At 44.0% G+C, this 25,231-nt stretch overlaps 1 protein-coding gene across 1 annotated transcript in view; it reads right to left on the reverse strand.

Annotated features, from left to right (window-relative positions):
* Nucleotides 1-24,225, reverse strand: part of lsamp (limbic system associated membrane protein) — a 140,355-nt gene extending 116,130 nt beyond the window's left edge. Inside the window, exon 1 of the mRNA XM_079392698.1 lies at nt 23,951-24,225. Coding sequence (XP_079248824.1) covers nt 23,951-24,105 — 155 coding nt within the window. The 5' untranslated portion in view covers nt 24,106-24,225. The remainder of the gene's footprint in view (nt 1-23,950) is intronic.
* Between the last annotated feature and the right edge of the window lie 1,006 nt (nt 24,226-25,231).

A 25,231-nucleotide genomic window follows, 5' to 3' on the forward strand; every position in this document is an offset into this window, starting at 1 on the left:
CTGTGTTAGAGTGATTCATATGATCACAGAAATACTGGGATGAAAGTTTATTGTTCGGATATAAACACATATGTCTATGGTAGCGATCAAAATAAAGCAAATCCCTTTTAAAAGTAACTGGTGCTTCAAATAACATTTATGTAAAAAAAAACTGTTAAAAAATGTATTTGTCATTGAGTCATTCATTCAAGAGTTACAATGAAGAGATTCATTCAAACCAATTTTTCATAATTTTATTATTAAAAATTGGTTTATTAAATATATTATATTTTTAAAGATATTTAAATTTTTAAGAATTAAAATTTTAAACTGACTGCAGCAATTAATATTTTGTCACAGCCTTTTATAAATTACGCATTAATTTAAGTTCAGAATTGTGATCTCTATTTGAGACAAAAAAATGTGATTCTCAATTTATTGTTGCCTTTTTCAGCGAAACGTTTGTCTTTCTGTGGCTCTAATAAAGTCTGTATGCTTATAGAGAGCTGTAATATAGATTGTGCTTTTTCTTTCCGTTTGCTCTGGGGTTTTTTTTAACACAGAACTTCAAACTCATCTGTGCCACTTTGTTCATTCTTGAAGTAAACTGTTCCCCGTTTGATGATTAAATCAACTGTTTTAGACCGGTATCGGTAAAATCCACTGTCGGTCGACCTCTATCATATACAGTCCTGGTCCACATTTCTTTCAAATGAAAGCTGATCTGTAACTTCTCCCTTCTTCTAAAGACTTGTACACATCTCTGAGCCGATGCAGTGGGAGAAAGAGGATCTTCTCATCTGCCATAAAAACCTTCACATGTGCTCTGATCAAACACACCTGAGAGTCTACGCAAAGTCTTGAGGATTTCTTGAGAATGACAGGAGTGTTTGATTAGAGCTGGAGGACAGTGAACCTCGAGGGCCAGAGAAGCCCGTCGCTAATCTATCTGAACGGCTTTGAGAACATCATCTGAAGGCCAAACGCCTTTCCTGCACATCTGAGTGGGGCAGAAACTGGGGCAACCCACTTCTTGACCCAAATCCTCAAAGACGCTCCTGCATTGGGCTGGAGATTCTGTCCAGAAGCAAACTCACGCGGGAGACGCTGAGATCACGGCTAATGAGGAACACCAACACGACTCCAGACCAGCGCACATCTGAATGATAAACACCCATCGATTAAAAGTTCATTTTAATGATGTGTGTTTCTGTGTAGCGTAATGGATTTAATGAAACACTAACAGAGCGAGTTGAATTCAGAGCATGCGTTCGTTCTCGGCCAGACAGCTGAGGCCTTTACCAATAAATGATGAATGTTAATGAAGGTTTATCATACATTATCGTTCGTCTTTTCATCTCACAGACTTCATTCCTCACGGTCTCACAGTTATATCTAATAGCCGACATGCTTTTACTAAATGAGACGTTCTAACCTGCCAACTAACCTGCTCTTTACTCTCATTCTCTCTCTGCAGCGGCTCAAAGAAAACCAATTAGATCGAGCGCTCAGAGAAACCATCAGCAGCAGACGACAGGAACAAACCGACAGCACACTGACACACACACACACACACACTGACAGAGACACACACACACACTGACACACACACACTAACATTAATCATTTATTGGTAAAGGCCTCAGCTGTCTGATAGAGATCTACTGTAAATTAGAAAAATGTTGGGCATGACCGAAAATTTATGTGGTGTGTAAATATACTCATCTAATTTGCATATTATGACGTCATCAGGAGCGGCCCTCTTGAATTTCATAATATTCAGGAAATAGTAGATATTGAATTTGTCATGAGTCCAGGCCCTGCGCTTCTCCCTGTCGCCACCAGAGGCCACCATCTCCCTTCCTCCCGGACTCATCTCCCGTAATCACATACACCTGCCACATCACATACACCTGCCACATTACACACACCTGTCACACTCATTACACCCGCAGCTGTTCCCCATTGCCACGGACTATATAGTCTCCCCTCTCCTACCACTCTGTCTGGTTGCATTATTTGTTATCTCATGTGTATTGGTTTCGAGTGTCTGCTCTGGTCTGATACATGCACTGTGTTGCCGTTTTGTATCCCAGTCCTTTATTGGTTTGTTTTTTGCCGTGTTGGCTTCTTATTTTCTGATTAAAGAGCACCTTACCTGCAATTGGACCCTGACCTCGTCTTTTCCACGGCGCTCCTCTTAGCGTTCCGTGACAGAATGCAACCAGCAGACATGGGTCCAGCAGGAAGGTTGCTCAACATCCGCCAGGGAGACTGGAGCATGGAGGAGTATGCCAGGGACTTCATTGGAGGAGCTTGGCGGTCGGCTACTGAGTAGACCTGTCTCATGGTCTTTTTCTGGGGTGGCCTTGCTGAGCCCTTCAAGTCCCTGGTGCCATATTGGGATCCCGAGGAGTCGCTGGAGGACTACATCAACCTGGCTCTGCAGGTGAGCGGCTCAGCCTTCAGGGTGGAGTTAGCTGCGGAACCAGTTCACAGTTCTCCCGAGGCGGCGATCCAGTGCCTCGTGCCCGCTTCCGGAGCATCCTGGGCTGATGCGCAGTGTGCGGGAACCCCCGCTGATGTCGGTGCGAGCGGCGTTGACCACTCACATTCCTCCCGAGACAGCGGTGTTCGCTCACAAAGCTCCCGAGGCGATGGTGACCGCTCACATTCCTCCCGAGAGAGCGGTGCCCGCTCACGAAGCTCCCGAGAGAGCGGTGTTCGCTCACGAAGCTCCCAAGACAGCGGTGCCCGCCCACGTTCCTCCCGAGAGAGCGGTGTTCACTCACAAAGCTCCCGAGGCGATGGTGACTGCTCGCATTCCTCCCGGGACAGCGGTGCCCGCTCACGAAGCTCCCGAGAGAGCGGTGTTCGCTCACGAAGCTCCCAAGACAGCGGTGCCCGCTCACATTCCTCCCGAGAGAGCGGTGTTCGCTCACGAAGCTCCCGAGACAGCGGTGCCCGCCCACGTTCCTCCCGAGAGAGCGGTGTTCGCTCACGAAGCTCCCGAGACGGCGGTGCCCACTCACGTTCCCTCCGGGGCAGCGGTGCTCGCTTCAGGCTTTCCCGAAGCGGCGGTGCCCGCTCACGAGCCTCCCAAAGCGGCTGCTTCCGCTCACAGTTCCCTCGAGGCGGTGGTGTCCGCTGATGTGCCCCCCGAAGCGGTGGAGCCCACCATTGCCCGCTCCAGGGTGGCAGTTCCACACACACCACTGGCTCTGCCCTGGGTCTCCATCCCGCCGGCGCTACCTCAGGCCCCAGGTTCCCTTCCGCTACACGGGCCTGGCCCACCATCCCTCCCCCTGTTCCTCCCCTCTGGAGTTTTGGGGGTTTTGGTGGAACGTCTGGAAGCCGTTCCTTAAAGGAGGGGTCATGTCATGAGTCCGGGCCCTGCACTTCTCCCTGTCGCCACCAGAGGTCACCATCTCCCTTCCTCCCGGACTCATCTCCCGTAATCACATACACTTGCCACATCACACACACCTGTCACATTACACACACCTGTCACACTCATTACACCCGCAGCTGTTCCCCATTGCCACGGACTATATAGTTTCCCCTCTCCTACCACTCTGTCTGGTTGCATTATTTGTTATCTCATGTGTATTGGTTTCGAGTGTCTGCTCTGGTCTGGGATACATGCACTGCGTTGCCGTTTAGTATCCCAGTCCTTTTCTGTTTTGTTTTTTGTGCCGTGTTGGCCTTTTTGTTTCTCATTAAAAGCACCTTACCTGCATTTGGACCCTGACCTCATCTTTTCGCGGCACTTCCTTCGCCGTTGCATGACAGAATTGATGTTTGATTTTTTTTTATTTACGTTTTTCTTTTTATCCTCATTCCAAATGATCAGGAAAAGAGGAAATAAACAGTAAAACAGGAGGAAGTAGTAAATTATTTCTATATTACTGTGCCATAGTAAAATACATGTGCCTATTTTTTGATCAGTTGACCAGCTATCTGCCCAATCAGGTATCTAGGTGACACAGTTCATAGTTCTTGAGAATATGGTACCTCTCATTGCATGGCACAGCGCACACCTACCCCACACTGACTGCACCTGTACTGTCTTCCGACGGCCCTTGGAGCGCGCGCGATCAGAACAAACGGCGCAGTCTGGTCGATTATCAGAGAGAAACAGCTCTCCTATGGACACTAAGACCACGTCCACCCCTGCCACCCCCATCCCCGTTGAGCAAAGGGCCGAAATGATCATTTGTTTGTGCTTCGTGAACACTCTCGCCTTGCGCGGCAGCACCATTGCGTGGAAAAGATGTACCGGGAGAAGCGCGATTATTAGATGACCGATCGTCATTTCCAAAAGGCAAATATTCCCCTTCAGAGTCAGAATCGGCGAATAACATGTGCAACACATCCTCATAGTACAACTTTTTATTAGCCATTTGACGATTTTCTCTCACAAATATCACAATTTACTCACACGCTATGAATTGAACTGCTTCCACATCAGTGACAAGATAGCTCACTTGCTCTGCTATTTTCTCGAACAATTTTGGTCTAGAATCGAAGAAATACACGTCTGCCATCTAGTGGAAGGGAATACAACTGAGATATTACACCATATTAGGAACTACAGCTTATTTCATGAAGTATGACGTCTTGTTGCAATTCTGCGACTTTGGCGCTTAGAGGGTTAAAGGTTCACAGTTTAAATATACAATTGTAATATACTATGTCATAACATTTAGATCGGAACAAAACATTATGTCTGCTTACTATTAATGAAAAATAAAGTGAATGCAGGATTCCTAAAGAAAACAAAACAATTGTAAAACAATAAAATAAATACAGATATTGAACATTCTCAGAACCTTTCAACTTGGATTTCACAGGTTTATCAGTTTGTATTCATGTTCCGCGTGGAATCGCTAAGACTGCAACGCAAGCACCGCCCCAACTGCACAAAAGAGCTCTTCAACACGGGACGCGGCAAGCGGAGGAACCGAGGTGGCGCTTGCGCCGCGGTCCCGGGGTGGACATTACCACAAAGCCCAAATGACGCCACACTTCAGCTTTGTACACCAAAACGAGAGCTCAGGGCTCGCAAAATCGCTAGCCTGACGTCCCGGGGCTATTGTGTTTCCCAGTTGGGCTACCAAAATGTATCCCTGCCCTGCCTGACGGGCTACCTTAAATACAGGGCTCCCGCGCAGTGTTCCATCTAAGCTGAGCGCGCTCTTCTTCCACCGCGGCCACGCAGAAGAAATAATGTGCCTCGCGCACACAAAAATGAGTTGGGAAGCCATTTGATTAAATGCTGCCAGTAAAAGGGAAAGAATAGCAATGCTCGGGCAAACCGCTATAGAGCTGATGTTACGACAGAGTTAGAACCGGTGAATGCGGTTTACAGGTTTCATAGAAAGAGAACGATATGCACCAAATGAGTCGCTGTAGAAACTGAATACTTCACTGGTTGCGGTGTGCTCAACACGACAGACAATGCAAACGCAATGACATGTGAAATAAAACGTCCTCATGTATTAAAGAAGAGTGGCTTAATTAAGTGCTGGAAATAGCGGAGGATGGGCAAAGAACGGTAACAAAACAATGAAACGTACAGTCACACACAAGAGTACTGTACAAACTGTACTTCATAACGATGTTTAGACAGATATAGAAGAATTCATATGTTCACTTTTTATATATTTAACTTACAGATCTCAGCTTAAGTTTTGCTTCAGTTTGTATTATATTCTAACAGTTTAAATAGTTTGTTTTGATAATATATTATGTTAGGGCTATATTATAAAGCTAATAAATATTTGACCTTGTTTTTGATATAGTGAAATATTATTGCAATTTCTAATATTGGTTTCCTATTTTAATACCTATACTATAAAATAGCATTTATTCCTGTGATCAAAGCTGAATTTTCGGGATCATTATGCCAGCAGTCCCATGATCCTTCAGAAATCATTCTAATATGCTGATTTATTATCAGTTTATGTTGAAACTGTGTGCTGCTTAATATTATTTTTTTAAACCAGTGTTTTTTTTTTTTATTCTTTGATTAATAAAAAGTTTAAAAGAACAGCATTTATTCAAAATAGAAATATTTTCTAACAATAGAAGTCTTTACTATCAATTTCATCCATTTAACACATCCTTGCTGAATAAAGTTTATTTAACTTTCTTTAAACTTTTTTAAAGTATCTTTAAAAAAGAAAGAAGAAAATTTCTGACCTCAAACTTTTGAATAGTTTATATTGTAACACAAAATCTCTATTTTGACTAAACACTGTTCTTTTTAACTTTTTAACACACACTCCTCATACTCCCATGATGCTTCAGCACAACACATGCTTTATATGGGTTTCCTTGTGGAACTTGATTTGTTGTATAACATCTGATCCTGTTATATATTACACAACAAATCCTGCAAGATCCACAACGGAACTATAAAAAGGAAGCGCGAGTATCACAGACATCACGAGAACACAAAATACGTGTGTGTGTGTGTGTGTGTGAGTGAACTTCTTTATTATTTACTCTATGAATCCAAATGAGGGTCTGTCAGATTTAGTTCAGCTCTGTTCAGTTTGTTCCCAAATCACAGCTAATAAACACACACACACACACTCTGGTGGTCAGACAGGTTGGGTTGTCTGATCACTGACAGACGTCTCAGCGGTTTATTCTTCATGCGGGTTTGATCCAGATTCGGCCTGTAGATCTGCTCTCAGCAGGTGCACAAACAAACACTGTTCTGTTGTGTGTGTGTGTGTGTGTGTGTGTGTGTGTGTGTGTGATGAGGAAGATTCAAAATCAGGTCACTCATTGATTTTTCTTTCAAAGCTCCGTACATTCAGATACACTTTATTCAGCAGACGTACATTTTCATAATATTTTTCACCTCCTGTAAGTACACACACACAGTGAGTTTGAGCGTTTCACACGCCGCTGTTCCACTTCCTGTCTGTGTGGTCTGTGATTTGAGGCGAGATCAGTGAATCAGACTCAATCAATCAGCTCATATTAGAGGCTCGTCTATTACGCTGAGTGCTTCAACCACACACTCATAAATCTCCCATGAGCTCCTCTTTCAGCAGACGCTCTCAGAGCGGCTCGGCCGACTGCAGCAGGTAAACGGAGCGATTAAAACCCGACGCGGCGGAGCCTCGACACGACCAACCCATCCGAACTTCCCTTCCATCTATTATTTAATCCCCAGAGAAATCAAAAGTAATAAGGGCTGATTTTCTTTCCTCTCCAGTGATAGTGTGCAGGACAGGGACGGACTGCTTCAAGGGAAGTTTTTTGGCAGATGCCACCAGATTGGTTATTCATCACAGAACGCTGCCAAAACAGTTTACAAGAGATTTCCTTGGAGAACTACTGTAACTACTGTAAACCTGCACTAGACCCTGCTCTCAGCTTCAGAGGATCCCAGTCACAGTCAACTGAGATCAGCATTTTTAAATGATTATATTAATAATTCATTGTTTGGATGATATATCAGAAGCATTGTAACTGCATTGTAAACCCTGCAAAAATGTATATATATATATATATATATATATATATATATATATATATATATATATATATATATGTACACTTGCTTGGCCATTTTTAGTTGATAAACAGGAAAGTGGGTTCAAGCGCCAACAGAAGGCAGTGTAATGAAATAGTCTTTAAGAGAAGCAGTCTATCAGGGGAAGTTAAAATCAGCTCATAAGTGTATTTACTTGTCTCAGTGTTTAGCGTAGTTCCCGTTGCTAGGAAACGCTTATTTTGTTTACTGTGTTGAGAGTTGCTGAAATCGCGTTTGGTCTCATACTGTATCGCGTATCTTGTCGGTGTCTGCACTTGCTTGGCCATTTTTAGTGATTAATAGGAAAGTGGGTTCAGCTGAATTGTAGTAGTGATTTGTTAGATAGGTAAAAAAAAAGGTTATTATACTGAGGCAGCGGTCGCAGCAGCCCTCGTGTGAAGCCCTCTTAGTGTGAAGACCAAAGAGTGTAAAGACCATCGACTCTACCGTGCGACTCCACCGGGCTAGGACACCGGCAAAGGATATAAGTATCACTTTTTATTTTTATTTTATTTATTTTTTCCTTTATATGTTTACTATTGAAATTTGAATTTGTTGTTGTATGCATTTGTAAATTGTATTTAATTTTTGTATTTTGTTAAATGGGTGTGTATAGAGTATTTACAGAGTGTTAACTTTTAGTTTTAGTTACTATTTCTTATTTGTAAGTCGCTTTGGATAAAAGCGTCTGCTAAATGACTAAAAGTAAAAGTATCTAAAGTATATATATATATATATATATATATATATATATATATATATATTTTTTTTTTTTAATGTATGTACATTTATAACATTAAAATTTGCATTACATTACCTTTACATTAAATTATAAAAACTAGTTACCGCTGCTTTTAGTGTTTCTAACCGTCTCTGGGAGTGATGGTAAATTTGACATCTTTCTCTCTTCTGACTGCCGTTTTACGTCTCTCTATTTTTGCCTCTTTTTGAAAGTCATGAAAACATTATCATGAAGTTTTTCTTTTGCTATTTGAGGGAATGGGAACACAAAAATCTATATTTGAGTTTGTCTGCCATTCACTGCTATATAGACGTTTACCCAGCTATGACGACTTCTGTTTCTGAGAAACCTGGAAATGTGAAAAGGGTTCATTGATATGCATGTGCTTCTACTATCTTTACTTAGAGGGACAGATATATACAGTACATCTATATCAGCATTGGCCCTCAAAACAATCCAATTCAGAGTCATCTTAAACATCACATGATTACTCTTCAATGACAGTGATATAAACTACCCGGGTAACTCATGTGAAATCAGGTCAAACTAACCGCTCACCGGTGTTTGTTCATCATGAACGTCTGTGAAACACAGATCAGTTTGTGCTGAGAGCAGGATGGAAAACCTCAGCACTGCAGAAACACTCAGCGGAGAGCAGGAGAGTGAGCATCAGACGTGCTGCATTACAGTCAGACTGATCTCTACTGATGCAAGCTCAGTCACACGAGAGAAAGATACAGTGATGATGCACCGGAATAACCTGCGAGTGTGTGTGTGTGTGTGTGAGAGAGAGTTTGTGTGTGTGAAAGTCTGTTCATATGTGTTTGTATGAGTGTGTGTGTTTGTGAGTGTGTGTGTGTGTGTGTGTGTGTGTGTGTGTGTGTTTGCAGCTTTCTCTGACTCTCTGTTGAGCTCAAACTCTTCCGCATCAGGACCCACCTAGACTCACGACTACTGCTTAAAATAGTTTGTGAAGCGATGCGTAGTATGCCAGCGTTTCTGATGGTCATGTGACCTCCTTATAGCTTAATGCACAGATACGATCTGTTGAACACATCCCATTTTTTGTGCTGTCTGTTTACATTCATATAAGACACGACTCTGATATCTGTGTTCACACTGAACCCCGATCAAACTAGAATGATTCCACTGGTGATCAATGTGCTATAGCAAATGTGTAAAATTATTTATGTAATTTATTTATATAAACCTAGCCATAGATTATCCCATTTGTGACCCCGGAGCACAAAACCAGTCATAAGGGTCCATTTAAAAAAAAAAAATTGAATAAATAATCTTTCCATTGATGTATGGTTTGTTAGGATAGGACAATATTTGTCTGAGATACAACTATTAGAAAATCTGGAATCTGAGGGAGCAACAAAATCTAAATATTGAGAAAATCTCCTTTAAAGTTGTTCAAATGAAGTTCTTAGCAATGCATATTACTAATCAAAAATGAAGTTTTGATATATTTACAGTAGGAAATTTACAAAATATCTTCATGGAACATGATCTTAATATCCTAATGATTTTTGTCATAAAAGAGAAATGTATAATTTTGATCCATACAATGTATTGTTGTCTATTGCTACAAATATACCTGTGTTACTCATGACTGCTTTTGTGCTGCAGGGACACATTTATACTAGGGATGGGAAGATTAACCGATATGTATCGATACGCGGTCATGCGCGTGCACGATGCGAGTGCATCGGTAGAGCAGCAGAGGATGAATTAAATTTTGGAAACAAATCGAGATGCATCGGTTTTTCCAAGATACAGCTTATCTTTTTAATATAGAATGTATTTCTTTGTTTATTAACAAGTGTTGTCAACCTGTTTTGGAGTATAATTTAATCGACCTACATAAAGTAGGCCTTAGCAACGGACTTCCAGATGTGTACACTACAATTCAATGTATCAGGTGCGCGGATGAAGCTAGTGGTGCGCCCTAATTGTCAGGTAGCGCGAGGAGCAAAGCAAACATGTCGGACGCCGAGACAATTTATTCCCCACCGAGATTTAAATCTAAAGTGTGGCAACACTATGGATTTTACAAGAAAGATGGACAACTTGACAAGACAGATGCAATTTGTAAAATGTGCCGCGCATCTGTAAAATACACGGGCAGTACGACTAATCTGATATCTCACTTGAAGCGGCGCCACGGTGTTGTTGTGGAACCATCTTCCAGTGTCTCTGCCTCCTGCTCTGATTCACCTGTAGCTACCAGCTCCAAAAGTGGTGAGAAAAGCATTGAAAGTTTTTTCCACGCCCCGCTTGCTAACAGTTCTGCGCGCTCTACGGCAATAACGGATGCTATTGCATTGTTCATCTGCAAAGATATTCAGCCTTATAGTGTCACAGAGAACGAAGGTTTTAAACACCTCCTCCATGTCTTGGAGCCTCGTTATAAGATACCAAACCGAAAGCTATTCTCCGATAAACAGATTCCTGCTCTGTACGACAAATGCAGACGAGAGATAGAGGAGTCTCTGCACAAAGCCCAAAGAGTTGCTGTAACAGTGGACGGCTGGACATCGTGCGCTACAGCATCATATGTAACGGTCACAGCACACTACATAGATGACGGGTGGGTTCTCAAAAACCACGTTCTGCAGACCAGAGTGTTCAACGAGGCTCACACAGGGAATAATCTAGCCGTTTTACTTCAGGATGTGTGCCGCGAGTGGAAGATTGAAGAGAAGAGCCCCGCGTTAGTCACAGATAATGCCAGAAACATGATCCTGGCTGGTGCTTGTGCCAAGATGGACCCACACGTGAGATGCATCGCCCACACATTGAACTTGGCATCTCAAAAAGCCTTTAAGGTGGACAGTGTCTCTGAGCTGGTGGTGAAAGTTAGGAAGCTCATCTCCTTTTTCCACAAAAGCCCCAAGGCAACTGAAGTTCTGCGTGAAATACAGACACAGTTACACCTTCCCAACCACAAGCTCATCCATGACGTTTCCACCAGATGGAACAGTACCCTTGACATGTTGGAGCGTTTCTGGGAGCAGCAGCCTGCTGTACTGAACATCCTGCTGTCCAGGAAGATAAAGAGGCGTGAGGTTATGGCGAGTTTGACAGAAGATGACATGACACTGATCCCAGAGATCATCAAATTAATGTCACCTCTGAAAGTGGCAACTACACTCCTCAGTGAGGAACAAAATCCCACCATCTCCATTATCTCTCCAATCCAAGCCAAATTTCTGAGACAATTCCAACCAGATGAGAGTGATCTAGAGGTTATTTCCCACATGAAAGACAGATTCAGGCAGGACTTTGATGGCCGTTATACATATCTTGAAGGCACTCTCCACTGTGCGTCAGCACTTGACCCACGTTTTAAAGATCTGGCTTTTCTGGATGACAGTGATGCCAAGGATATGGTATTCATGAAGATAACAACCGAGGTGGTACAGATGAATGGAGAGGTAAGAACATTTAAAATAAGATCATTATTGCAGTTTAGAACTAATAATATATGATTATGCATTTATTTCTAATATTATGCATTTTTAAGGTAGAGGTCAGTGACACAATGCCGAATGAAGACCAGGCAACAGGCACATTGGAAGAGGACCAGACAGCCGAAACAGAAAACGACAAAAGCCCTTCCAAAGAGGACAAGACAGGTTGGTTTAAATGGAGACAATGACACAAATGTACAGAAGTATGTAGTGAAGATGCAATACAGTGAAGTAATTTTCAGATTGTAAATTAAAGGAATATTTTTAGCAGAACTGATAAGCCTCTCTTCTGCCCTCTTCTGTAGATGATGCCCCTCCGAAGAAAAGGACTGCCATGGACCAGATGTTTGGAGATTTCCTGAGTGCAAGACCACCAGCAAAAACCATCAGGGAGAAAGCTAAGGATGAAATCTTAAAATATAGAGAGAGGGACACTTTAGGTTTGGATGGGGATGTGTTGCAGTGGTGGAGACTGCAAGTAGATCTTCCACTACTATCAGCTTTAGCAAAGAGATATCTGTCCATCCCAGCAACAAGCGTACCAGCTGAAAGAGTTTTCAGCACAGCTGGAGACATAGTTACAGCTCAGCGTAGCTTGCTTCACCCTGATCATGTTGATCAGTTGATATTTCTGAAGAAAAACCTTTAACTGAAGGTGACTGACCACTGTACACCATTCTAAAAGGCCACAAGGTGTCCTCCTGTTTACTTTAAGAAATGTTATTTTTATTTTATTTTATTTTTATTAGCCTGTTGTTTACAGTGACAGTGATGTTTCAAAGTAAAAGCAGCATAACACTGCTAGTTCACAACGTTAAGTTTTGAATATTCAGTGGCAAAATATATCTTTGTAAAACTTATTTTCATAGTTGAAAAGTTAAATCACAATTCTTGTTGTGCAATAGTAAACCTTCTTTCTGTTGAAAGAGTGCAAATATTTTTTTTTTTGTATATATTGCACTTATACATTCTGTTCATCTTGAAATACTTAAACAATATGTGCCATATGTTCTAAAATGGCCCTCTACTGTAAACCGACACTCAGGCTCTGAGAGAAAAACCAGTTTGTAAAAAAAAGTCTTGGTTTTACTTGGTTAATAAATAATCAAACTCATTCAATGGCACCGCATCTTCTTTCACATCATCACATAAACTTGATCTAATTAGTTAGTGCTGAATTATCGCATCGTATCGTGATATGGGTGTGAATCGTATCGTATTGCATCGCAATATGTCACAAATGTATCGTTAATATATCGGATCGGATACTTTGTATCGAGATACGTATCGGATCGGCATTATACCTTAGATGCCCAACCCTAATTTATACCATAGTTGCCAGCATGGACAAGTTCAGGCTGACAATTATGTTCACAAAGCAAAATTTTACCGATAAAAATAATGGTTAATTTTCATTAGTTGTTCGATTTATTGGTCATTATATCTAGTATTCTGAGGTAAAATAAAGCAGTGCAGTAAAATTATTATATTTTTCTGATGAAAGACATTCTCTCCTTGTGGAGGTTTGGAAATTAAAGGGGAATCGGATATATATATGTTTCAATATACAGGGTATGTATCTGTTTTAAAATCACATTCTGCTATAAAATGATATCTTGTGCAGATTTTGCTGTTTATATGTGTGCAACAATATCCATTTTGTGTCAAATGTGATTGTCTATGACTGAGACATTCAGTTCATGTCATTCTGATGGAAATAAGTGCGGTTAATAGAAATAGTTATATTTGGTGTATAAATGTCTTAACTTAAACACAAGACCTTGATTAGCTAAAACGCTGATGTGATTTGGAGGGTGATTAATGACCCAGCAGTGTTGATTTCTAACATTGCCTTCTTGACTCATTATTGATCAGACTTCCAGAGTGACGCAGTTTTTACACAGTATTGAATTCACCACACTCAGAAAGTCCATTTACTGCAGAAACAATCCTCTGATTGTCACCATGAAATCAGAGCAGCGTCATCAGCTGTCTGAGAGCGAGTGGGATGAACACCTCAGATTTCACTCGCAGGAACAGAAGATGATACAAGGCTTGGCAGGGTGCGATAGCTGGCTTTCAGCGAGACGGGGAGAAGTGTGTATAGTCAAACATTAAGTGGACTGGGATTAGGTGGAAGAGCTTTTTGCACCACAGCCATGACACATGCCTGACCCAGAGCGCAGTCTGATGGGACGCCAATAATACAGCAGACACATGATCAGCTTCCCTCAGGACAGCCGCAGTCAACCGCTGTCTGTCCACTCATCTGACCATTGTTTACTCCATTCATCAGATAAAATCCAATTGTTACTAATTATTATAATCAATAATAATTCATTTGAATCTATTATTAAAAATGTTATTCAATATCCTGCCCAGTGTTGTGCTCTAAACAATCTGCAGTTTGAAGGATGAAGACATTATAATGAGTTTAATGTTTAACTAGAAATATTTTAGCAAAATGTAGGGCTGGACGATAATTCGATAACGATAATTATAGCAATGTAATTTTCCTCAATAAAATAATATGACGAGTTCGATAAATGTTCAATATAATGTTTATGTGCCAAAAGCTGAACGAAACAGCGCGATTCATTTGAATCGACTCATTGGCGGGAGCTCACTAGAGCAGGTTTACTCTCTGTCACGCAAGCACTAAACAGCACCATGAGATCCAGTGAGAAACGCTTGAATTCAGCAGTGAACTCTGTGATTTAAACTACTTTAAAGCCAAACAGCAGAAACACTGTGCAACAAGACAGTCAGAAGGCTTTTCAATCTACACATCACCCTCATTTACCATGGATTTACTGTTGTAACACTTACATTCACAATGAATTTTATTACAGGAGTAATGGTATATAATTATAGTATGTATTTATAATTAAGCTATAGCATGTGTGCATTTATACTGGATGTTTTTAGACTACTGTTTTTCATACAAATAGGCTACTTAAAAACCATATAGTTATATTTTTACCATGGTATTGAGGTGCTGCTCTATGTATAATTTTAACTGTGTTTATCATGATTTAAGTGTATGCTCCTATGGGAGACCAATGCTTATTAAAAAATAATTTTTTTATAAAAAAAATAAAAACCTTCAGAATAAATTTAACCATATAAAACTGAGGTTGCTACAATTTTTACAGATGTTACTGATTTTGATAATGAACAAAAATTTACCTCTGCATCCTAACTCAAGCTACTATCATATGTGAATTATTAAGAAACAAAAAAGTGATATTATTATTATTAATATTATCAAGGCAACCCCAACCTGTTTCTTGATTTGAAACAATATCACTCATTAGAACATGTAGAAACTAAGAAATATTTTTTTCTATTTAGATATTTATTTTGTCAAGGAAAATCAATGGTCTGGTTTCTACAACTTTTTCAAATTTGGAGCAAAAATCTGGCTTTAAACCTGAAAGAAATAAAGATTTGACATTTATTGTGATAATTATCGATATCGACTGATTAGAAAATAATTATCATGATAATTTTTTTGGCCATATCGCCCAGCCCTAATCAGAACTATTGAGCTCAATTCTCTAGCGCTGCGTCCGTTTGATGCGCTTGAATGAATGAATGAATAACTCACATAATGTGAGTTATGTGCTGAGGAAAACACATCTCAAATGCTTTAAACAGCATACGCATCTGTCAGCTTGTGTTCCTGCAGCAGCAACTGTGTCCTCCGCTATCTATCATATGTGTTTTGTCCATAGAAATGCATTATTCACTACTATAAAGTGACATGATTGACGTATGTTCCCTTCCAGGAACTCGAGCTGCGTCGAAAGCGCTAGGGGAACGCCCCCAGCGTGACCGCGCTCTGAACCAGAGTGTAATCTGTCCAATGAATGGGCGAGACGTCATAGGCGGGTGACGTCACTGACCGGGAAGCATAAAAACACGTGCGGTGGAGCTGGCGTTTGCTTTTTGTCATTCAGCAACCACCTCTCTGTCTGTGTGTACTGTCCTTTCATGTTGTGAGTCTTATTTAGTGTTGTACGTCTGTTTAAACACGTTATAAGCTCCAGAAAGCAACATGTCAAAAAGTGCTCATAAAATAAAGCACTTGGGCGATAGCAGATCACATTTCAGACCGTGTGTTCCCCCTTGCAGACGCTATATTACTGCGGGGGATACTCACGAGCCGTGTGTGGTCTGCTTGGGAGCGAGTCATGCGGAGTCGGCTCTCGAGGGAGCTGCCCACATTGCGAGCTGTTGTCATTGCATGCACTTCGCTCCCTGAAGGCTCTCTTTCGCGAGGGAGCCTTCGTCAGTGTTCCCCGCGGTGCTGGTCCCGCTTCCGCCGAGGCGGAGCGGCGGCTGTACTCGTGGGGTTCGCAAGTGGATCTGGTAGTGGGAAGCGAGACGGGCCAGTCCCTATCGCCTTCCCCGCCTATCAGACCCAGCGGCCGCTCTCCGGCGTCGGAAGCCCGCTCTGCGGTTTCTTCCCCCCCGGGGCGCGGCTCGACGTTTCGCACCCTCAGCCTCCCCAGTACGAGGAGCTAGTTGAGGTGATTACTCGAGCGGCAGCCAAGTTAAATATTGATTGGCCCGCCGAGACCTCTAGTAAACTCGATGAGAGATTTCTGCGTGTTAGGCCGTCACCTTCACGTCGGAGCCTGCCGTTTTTCCCCGATCTCCACACCGAGGTGTTGAGATCGTGGGGTAATCCATTTTCGGCCCGTCTTTTCATCCCCGCCTCGGGTAATTACGGTAATGTGGCGGGGGTGATTCAGCAAGGTTATAGAGCGATGCCCCGAGTGCAAGCTATCTGTCCCCTCATTTGGCGTCGCCTCTAAAGGCTCCGTCCTTGCCTACCAAGCCGCTGCGTACGACTTCAGCGTTGGTGGGCAAGGGGTACGCGGCTGCGGGTCAGGCTGGTGCGTGTCTGCACACTATGGCGGTGTTACAGGCGTACCAGGCTGACCTGCTAAAAGAGCTAGATGAGGCAGAGGGGTTCAGGCCTGAAGATATTACTGAGCTCCGTAAAACCGCTGATCTTTCTCTCCGCGCCACCAAAGAGACCGCCCGTGCCATTGGCAGGTCTATGGCAGCACTGGTGGCTGCAGAGAGACACTTATGGTTGACCCTGTCTGATATACAAGATAGGGACAGGGTCCTCCTCATGGACGCCCCGCTTGCGCCATCTGGCCTGTTCGGCGACTCCGTCAATTCGGGTACAGGTACGAGGAGGCTCGTAGACAAACGGCGGTGTTTCAGCTGTTTCCCTCGCCGAACTCTAGCTCAGGGGGCTGCTGGGCGGGAGCAGCCCTCGCCGCGTACCAGCTCCTTGTACAGGGAGGCACAGAAACAGAGCGTGGCTACCCGCACCCCACTGAGGTGGGGTCGTGGGGGCAAGCGTTCTGAGTCGGGGACCTCTAAGGCTAAGCCGGATCTGAGGACCGTTCTGAGGATCGGGTGTCCGTCTCCCCCCAGTGCCCTCGGGAGACCAGTCTGCTAACCCTGCCAGAGTTCCAGGGCGCAGCTGGCTCCAGCGAGCGATATTCTCAATTTCTTCCACCCCGAAGTGTAGCGGAGCTGAGAAGCTCGCCACCCCTGCGGGGGTCTCTAGAGCCCCTGGTTTGGCCGTCTCCTGCCGGTCCTCCACTTCAGGGCACCGAGCCAGCAGCTCTGGGTACATCAGAGGCCAGTCTCGAGAGACTGGTTCCCTTAGTAGATCATTTGGCAGCGTGGAAACTACTGCCAAATGTATCTCAATGGTCCTGTGTACTGTAGAGAAAGGCTATCGTATTCAGTTCGGCGCTCCGCCACCGCCTTTCAACAGGGTGATTCCCACGTGCGTGGGCCCCCAGCAGGCTCTGATCATGGAACAAGAAGTAAACACTCTTTTGAGGAAGGAGGCCATCGAGGTGGTCCCTCCTCACGAAAGAGAGTCCAGGTTCTACAGCCGGTACTTCATTGTTCCAAAGAAGGATGGGGGCTTGCGTCCCATTTTAGATCTGTGTCAGTTGAACCGCTCAGTCGTGCGACTGAAGTTCAGGATGCTGACAATCAATCAGGTCGTGTCTCAGATCAAGTCCGAGGACTGGTTTGTCATGATCTAAAAGATGCATACTTCCACGTCTCAATCCTTCCTTCTCACAGGAAGTTCCTGAGGTTTGCTTTTGGGGGCAAAGCTTACCAATATCGGGTTCTTCCTTTTTGGCCTTGCACTCTCACCCCGGACCTTCACGAAATGTATGGATGCTGCCCTGGCTCCTTTGCGACTCCAGGACATCCGCATACTCAATTATATCGACGATTGGTTGATTCTAGCTCGATCAGAGCAGATGGCGGTTCGGCATCAAGATGTCGTTCTCGCGCACATGAAGGCGCTGGGGCTGAGACTGAACGCCAAGAAAAGTGTACTTTCTCCAGTTCAAAGAACCACTTATCTAGGCGTGGTGTGGGATTCGACCACGATGCAGGCATGTTTGTCTCCTGCTCGGATCGACCCTCACCTCAATCAAGAGAGTGAAAGAAGGCCAGTCACTCACTGTCAGGCAGTTTCAGAAACTGCTGGGGCTCATGGCAGCTGCGGCCAACGTGATAACTTTTGGCCTGCTGTACATGAGACCCCTACAGTGGTGGCTCAAGACAAAGGGGTTCTCCCCAAGGGGAAATCCGCTTCGCATGATCAAGGTCACGCGGCGATACCTACGTGCCTTGGACATGTGGGGCCAAGCTTGGTTCTTGTCTCAGGGCCCGGTGCTGGGAGCCTCCTGTCACCGCGTAATGCTAGCGACAGACGCATCCCTCACCGGTTGGGGAGCGGTCATGAGTGGCCACCCTGCCCGCGGTCTGTGGAGCGGTCGCCATCTCACGTGGCATATCAATTGTTTGGAGATGTTGGCCGTGTTTCGTGCACTCAAGCACTTTCTCCCAGACCTAAAAGATCACCATGTTTTGGTGCGCACCGACAGCACATCGGTGGTCTCTTACATCAACCACCAGGGAGGTCTGCGTTCACACCCCTTGTACAAGCTGGCGCACCAGATCCTTGTGTGGTCCCAGGGCAGACTTCGCTCGCTCAGAACCATCTTCATCCCTGGGTATCTCAATGTGGGAGATAAAAACCCCGAGGTGGTGAAGCAGATATGGAGAATATTTGGCCAGGCTCAGGTGGACCTCTTCGCCACTCGAGAGTCAGCGCAATGTCCCCTCTGGTTCTCTCTAGTTCCTCCAGCTCCTCTGGGACTGGACGCTATGGTACAGACTTGGCCGAGGCTTCGTCTGTACGCTTTTCCCCCAATCGGTCTGCTCCCGGGAGTTCTGGCGCCAGGACGAGATCAGCCTACTTTTGGTAGCACCGTTCTGGCCGGGCCGAGTATGGTTCTCGGACCTGATTTCTCTCCTCGACGGCTCTCCGTGGGAGATTCCCGTCAGAAGAGATCTCCTCTCACAGGCAGGGGGCACTATCCTTCACCCCCGCCCGGAGTTGTGGAAGCAGTGGGTATGGCCTCTGAGGGGGCGCAACTCATAGCTTCCGGTCTCTCAACCAAGGTTGTTGAGACCATCCTCCAGTCCAGAGCTCCCTCTACGAGGAAACTGTATGCCCTGAAGTGGAAACTTTTCACTTTTTGGTGCGGAGACTGCCACTCTGACCCAGTTAACTGCCCGATTGGTACAGTGCTGGAGTTGCTGCAGGCCCGTTTCTCCGCAGGGGTAACTCACTCCACCCTGAAGGTTTACGTGACGGCTTTATCGGCCTACCACGCCCTTCTCGGTGGTCTTACAGTGGGTAGACACCCCCTGGTTACACATTTCCTCCGCGGTGCGCTGAGGCCTCCAGTACGATCCCGTGTCCCTACATGGGACCTGGCTGTGGTTTTAGAAGCTCTCTGTAAACCTCCTTTTGAACCTATCGAAGTGATCTCTGATCGCCTTCTCTCTATGAAGACTACCTTCCTGTTGGCGATTTCCTTGCTAAAGAGAGTTGGGGACTTACAGGCCCTTTCAGTCGCCCCTTCTTTTCTTGACTTTGCCCCCGGGTTGGCCAAAGCGTTTCTCTACCCTCAAGCGGTTATGTTCCTAAGGTCCCCTCTTCTACTCCACGGCCCATCGTACTGCAGGCCTTCAGTCCTCCTCCCTTCCGGGAGCCTGACCAGTGGAAGCTTAATTGTATGTGTCCAGTGCGAGCACTGGACCCATACGTCCACAGAGCTGCCCTGAGGAGTAGGACGGACCAATTGCTAGTGTGCTTCGGTCCTCCTAAGCGGGGTCTGCCAGCTTCGAAGCAGACCCTCAGTCGGTGGACCGTGGATACTATTTCTCTGGCTTATGAATCCTCGGGTCTCCCCTCACCTATGGGGGTTAAAACCCATTCCACTAGGGGTATGGCGGCCTCCAAGGCCTTGTTAGCAGGGGTTTCTATGCAGGATATCTGTAATGCTGCGGGTTGGTCCACGCCCCTCACCTTTGTTCGGTTCTATGACCTTGATCTTAGGGCCACTCCGGGCTCTTCTGTTCTTTCGCCCTCGCTGTGCTCCTAGCGATACACACAGGGCAGGTATTTGAAAGTCTGGTGGCGTGGGCATCTCGTTCCCCTAGCGCTTTCAACACAGCTCGAGCTCCTGGAAGGGAACGTCTCGAGTTACGTATGTAACCCTGGTTCCCTGAAGGGAACGAGAGGCTGCGTCTCGAGGCCATACTTCCTGTATCCCTGCGAGCGGTTGCTTCATTCCTAGAAGCAAACGCCGGCTCCACCGCACGTTCTTTTATGCTTCCCGGTCAGTGACATCACCCGCCTATGACGTCTCACCCATTCATTGGACAGATTACACTCTGGTTCAAAGCGCGGTCACGCTGAGGACGTTCCCCTAGCGCTTTCGACGCAGCGTCTCGTTCCCTTCAGGGAACCAGGGTTACATACATAATCTGAGACGTTTTCTGTGCACATTGGCAGATGCCATTAATTGCTAATCAAATTGGTTGTCAGTGATTTGCATTGTTGTTTATTCAAGATTTTTATTTGTCACAATTTTTATTTTATTTTATTTGTAATTGATTTTATTCATCGGTTGTTGCAGCCCTAAACGGCAGAGATTTTTTCTGAGGGTAAACAGCGCTCAGCCTGAACTACGTGTCAATCTCGGAGAAACGGTGTGTTGATGCTAGCGCGAGTGCTAATGGCTAAACCGAGACAAGTTGAGGTGAAACCACGTGAGTCAGGGGGCAGAACCAAGCTCTCCACAGTCTCTTTCTAAAATAGCGCACACGTGTGCTGTTATTGTCACAGAAGTGATAACTGACTCAGAGTATTGCTTTCACTGAGAGGATGTTTTAATAAACCAACAATGACTCTTCTCGTTCGGATACGCAGCCCGCACTGCTGCCAGGAGTGTTAAAAACCAATTAAAATTACAGTATTGTGGGAAAATGGCCCTGAACACTGGAGGGGAACTTCACACCTCAGATATAAAGAGCAGCAAATCACAGGCCCAGAATTACGGGTCGCAAATTAGATGCCAATGCCCCAGATAGCTGCTATCATTTAATAAGCAATAAACATATATCTGTCAAATACACTTGCAGAATGGCATAAACAAAAAGCGCTGTATGTCCTATTGTCGGTGGAACATGATAAACAGCTTTGCTAATTAATCCTGGTGGCCCTGAAGGACCGAGCTCTTTACAGGAAGTGCTGCAGATAATCACATCCTGTTTGGGCTTGCTCCTTCGTTTGAGAGGACAGGCAACGCTATGCTAATTGCTCGGACAGTGTGCTCCTAATGAGGCCGCGGTGCGTTATGGGTACAGTGGCGTTATGAGTAACGATAAACCCCAGAAGGCCACAGAAGAGTGAAGGAGATAAACGGCGCTTCACAGGCTTCCTTTCTCTGCACTTATCACGCAAAACGAACGTGTGATTCTGACGCAGAGATCCAAACACCATTCCTCAAACACTCAAGCGTTGTGTGTTCAAAGCACATGTGAGCGACAGCGAGATAAACACACTCTCCAGACATGAACTCCAAACCCTAGCAGTAACATTTAGCTAAGAGCTTTCCCATCCGCATCTGTAAACAATCCTCTTTCATCGTGCAGAAAAATATATCACAAAAGAAAGAAACACTACTGCATTAGAGGTGAATAAACGATGCTGGAATGAAAGGACTTATGACGTGCCCAATGGATCTGATGTAGCCTTGATTGCGAATCTCTGCTTTATACTACTGGCTATTTCTGCATGCTAAGCTAGGATATGAATACTTCAGCGTTACTGAGTTATTCCCTTTTTTTATTTTTCCAGCGCTTCATTGCATCTTTTATTAAACAGATGATTGAATTATAATATTTATCTTGAGCGCGCATGGGTTAAACAGTGACAAAAGCCCTTCAGACCACAGGGAGCTTCATCTTCATCACCATTCGCTCTAACTCTAACGTCATCACTGTGAAAACAGCATCTTCTGCTCCATTAATACACAGCAAATGATTCTGTTTCTGACACTGCAATACTTACGGCTGGCGACACACTGAATCCAAATAATAAAGTCACACTAATCCTACTCTAGTATAAAATAAATATATTTAAAATACATTTATTTCATACTAAGTATAGTTCAAATCTATTAACATTTACTGACATAGGGCTTGAAACATACGGAAATAAAAATTATACTTTATTTGGAGTACTACTTGTATGCAAAATGCACATGTATGTAATATTAAGCCTAAAATGTGTTTTAATGTCACTATTGATGAGGATTGCATTATCTTTGAGTAATATCAGTCTTTAAATGCAGGATATTTAAAGTTTACCTGAACTATACCTGCAATAGTTCCACTTTAGCACAATCAAATATACTTCAGTAAATTATTTTGTGCTTAGTTGTATAGCTGAAGTCCAAATAAAGATATTTGGACTTCAGCTCTACAACTATGCACAAAATAATTTTTTCCAATTTAGCAGACTAAGTATACCAGTTTAGTAAACCAAAAGTATCATAGCAGGGTATTGTTTATTACATACATAAATATGTAAATATGATATTTTATTGTTGATGTTAAGACTTAATGAAAGCCAACAGTATTTTGGTGCAGATGCTGCTTGGCAGAAGACTCAACACCAGCAGATGTTAGACGAGCCTTGATCCTCGAAACCATGAACAAAACTACACGAGCTGAAAGAAAATGCGACCCCAACGGCCTTAAAAACAGTTAAGAGCTCTGGCGCCGCTGATGTCCTGTGTGAACGAGTCTCCTGAAGCAGAACCACATCAACACACTCGAAGAGCCTCTAAACACTCAAACACAACCAGAGCCTGCTGCACTTCACTCCGCCGCATGCGCTTCCAGCTCACGCTGATTTATGAATGAGAGCGTCTCAAGACAGTCAGAAGATAAATAGTGTGTGTCTGTATTCACACTGAAACCACGTCAAGCATTACAGCCGAGCATGTGCAGGTTTGAGCTCTTATTCGTATAATATTAAACACAAAGTGACCGCTGAACTTCACAGCCATTCAGAGCTGAAGCTCTGGTCTCATCAGAACTGTGTGGCTTCTGATCAATCTGAACCGGTTTCTGCTGTAATGATGCTTTAGAGAAAGTGTTGGGTGGGAACGTCTAATGCTAATCATCTGATCAAAGGACTAACAAAAGGTGAAGATGAGGTCACGTGACACCCTGAGCATCAAACACACACAACATCTGTTTAATATGGAAGCTCATCCTGAGAGCTTCTGCTGAACTTCTGATGATCATCAGCGCCTGCATCAAGATGAACCTACAAGCCCTGCATCAGAAGCAGCAGAAATAACACACACTTACTGTACAATCACCAGCAGAAATAACACACTTACTGTACAATCACCAGCAGAAATAACACACTTACTGTACAATCACCAGCAGAAATAACACACTTACTGTACAATCACCAGCAGAATCACCCGCGAACTTCAGCACATTAACAGACTCAAACTCTTCCGATCAGATGCGATCAGGAAAACAGTTGAATGCTGATCGGAAGCGAAACCAGTCTTAGTTTAATCGGACGCCGGTGATTAATCTGCTTAGAGAAGCGCGATCTGATCGGATGAGACCGGTGTTTACTGATGAACGGGTACCGGACGCGGTGCTGATGAGGAGGAGGCTGAGGGAGGAAGGACAGGCGGGAGAGTGCGATGATAACGGGACTTAGTTGAGGAAGGAAAGTTGTCGTCTTACCGGATCACGGCCGTGTCTCCCTGTCTGATGGTGATGTTGTCGGTGGATCTCTGGCTGTCCACGCTGATCACCGGGAATCCTGTGGGAATAAAACATAGCAGTCGGAAAAAACACGCCTGCAGCTGACGGAACGAGGTGCGTCTCCACACAAACATCTCCAGAGAAAATCCACAGAGAAACACAGATGAAGAGCGCAAGAGATCCGCGGGAAACAGCAGAGAGATGTACCGGAGGCGCGCTGCTGCCGTGCACCGACTCCACACACACACACACACACACACAGTCACACACACACGCACACACACACACACATACACACACACACACTCGCTACACTAGCGCTCTGCTGCCCCCTTCACGAGAGTCCCGTTATCGGTTGTCACGACAACAGCCCGCTCTGTGCTCGCGCTTGCCGCCTTTCTCTGGGTCTCACAAAAGAGCGCGAAGCGCGCTGTAAACGCATCTGAATGAGGACGCGTCGCGTCACAGGCTTCTGCTGTTTCGTAACGATAACAGACAACCCAAAACACGCTTAACGAAACAGGATTCACTTTATTAATCTGTTTTCCCTCAGGTTTCCCTACATGAACTTCTGTAAACACACGCCCTCCATTAAAATCTCGCTCTGACCGAATCATTTATTTACACAATACTCCACAGTTTAAAATACTCAACATACTCACCATAATTCACTGAAATGCAAATAACATCGAATTTGAGTGTTCTAGTGTATGAAAGATGGTTCAAGTGTACTACAAATGGTAACTAAATACATTTTTTGAGAACAGAAAGTATGTTAAAAGCATATTTTAGTTGATATTCATTGCGTCTCAGTCAAGATAGCACAGTTGAGTACACTTAGATGATCTTAAATTTATTTTAAGGAGTACAAAAAAAAATCCCGTTTAGTATATTAAGTACAAAATTAGTGTGCAAAAATAGAGCACTTTAATTACATTATGGAAGTGTACTTTTTTTAACCTGGGCTACCATTCCTGGCACATTTTATCATCAACATAATAATTATTGTTATGGCTATTATTATTTCTTTAAATAGAAACCTGTCTGTCAATCTGTTAATTCCTATACAAACCATAAACATGAGCCACTTCTACACACACACTTCAATTAAATTCAGAAAGCTTTATTGGCATGACAAAAACATACATTTTGTATTGCCAAAGCATTAAAACAACATAGAAAATTAATTTGAATATCTGAACATTTAGTAAAGCCTAGAGAAAATAATAGTAATAATGAAACTAAAGGGATTATTAGTTT

The sequence above is a fragment of the Barbus barbus genome (assembly GCF_936440315.1).
Source record: "Barbus barbus genome assembly, chromosome: 34".
In the NCBI taxonomy this organism is placed as follows: Eukaryota; Metazoa; Chordata; class Actinopteri; order Cypriniformes; family Cyprinidae; genus Barbus; species Barbus barbus.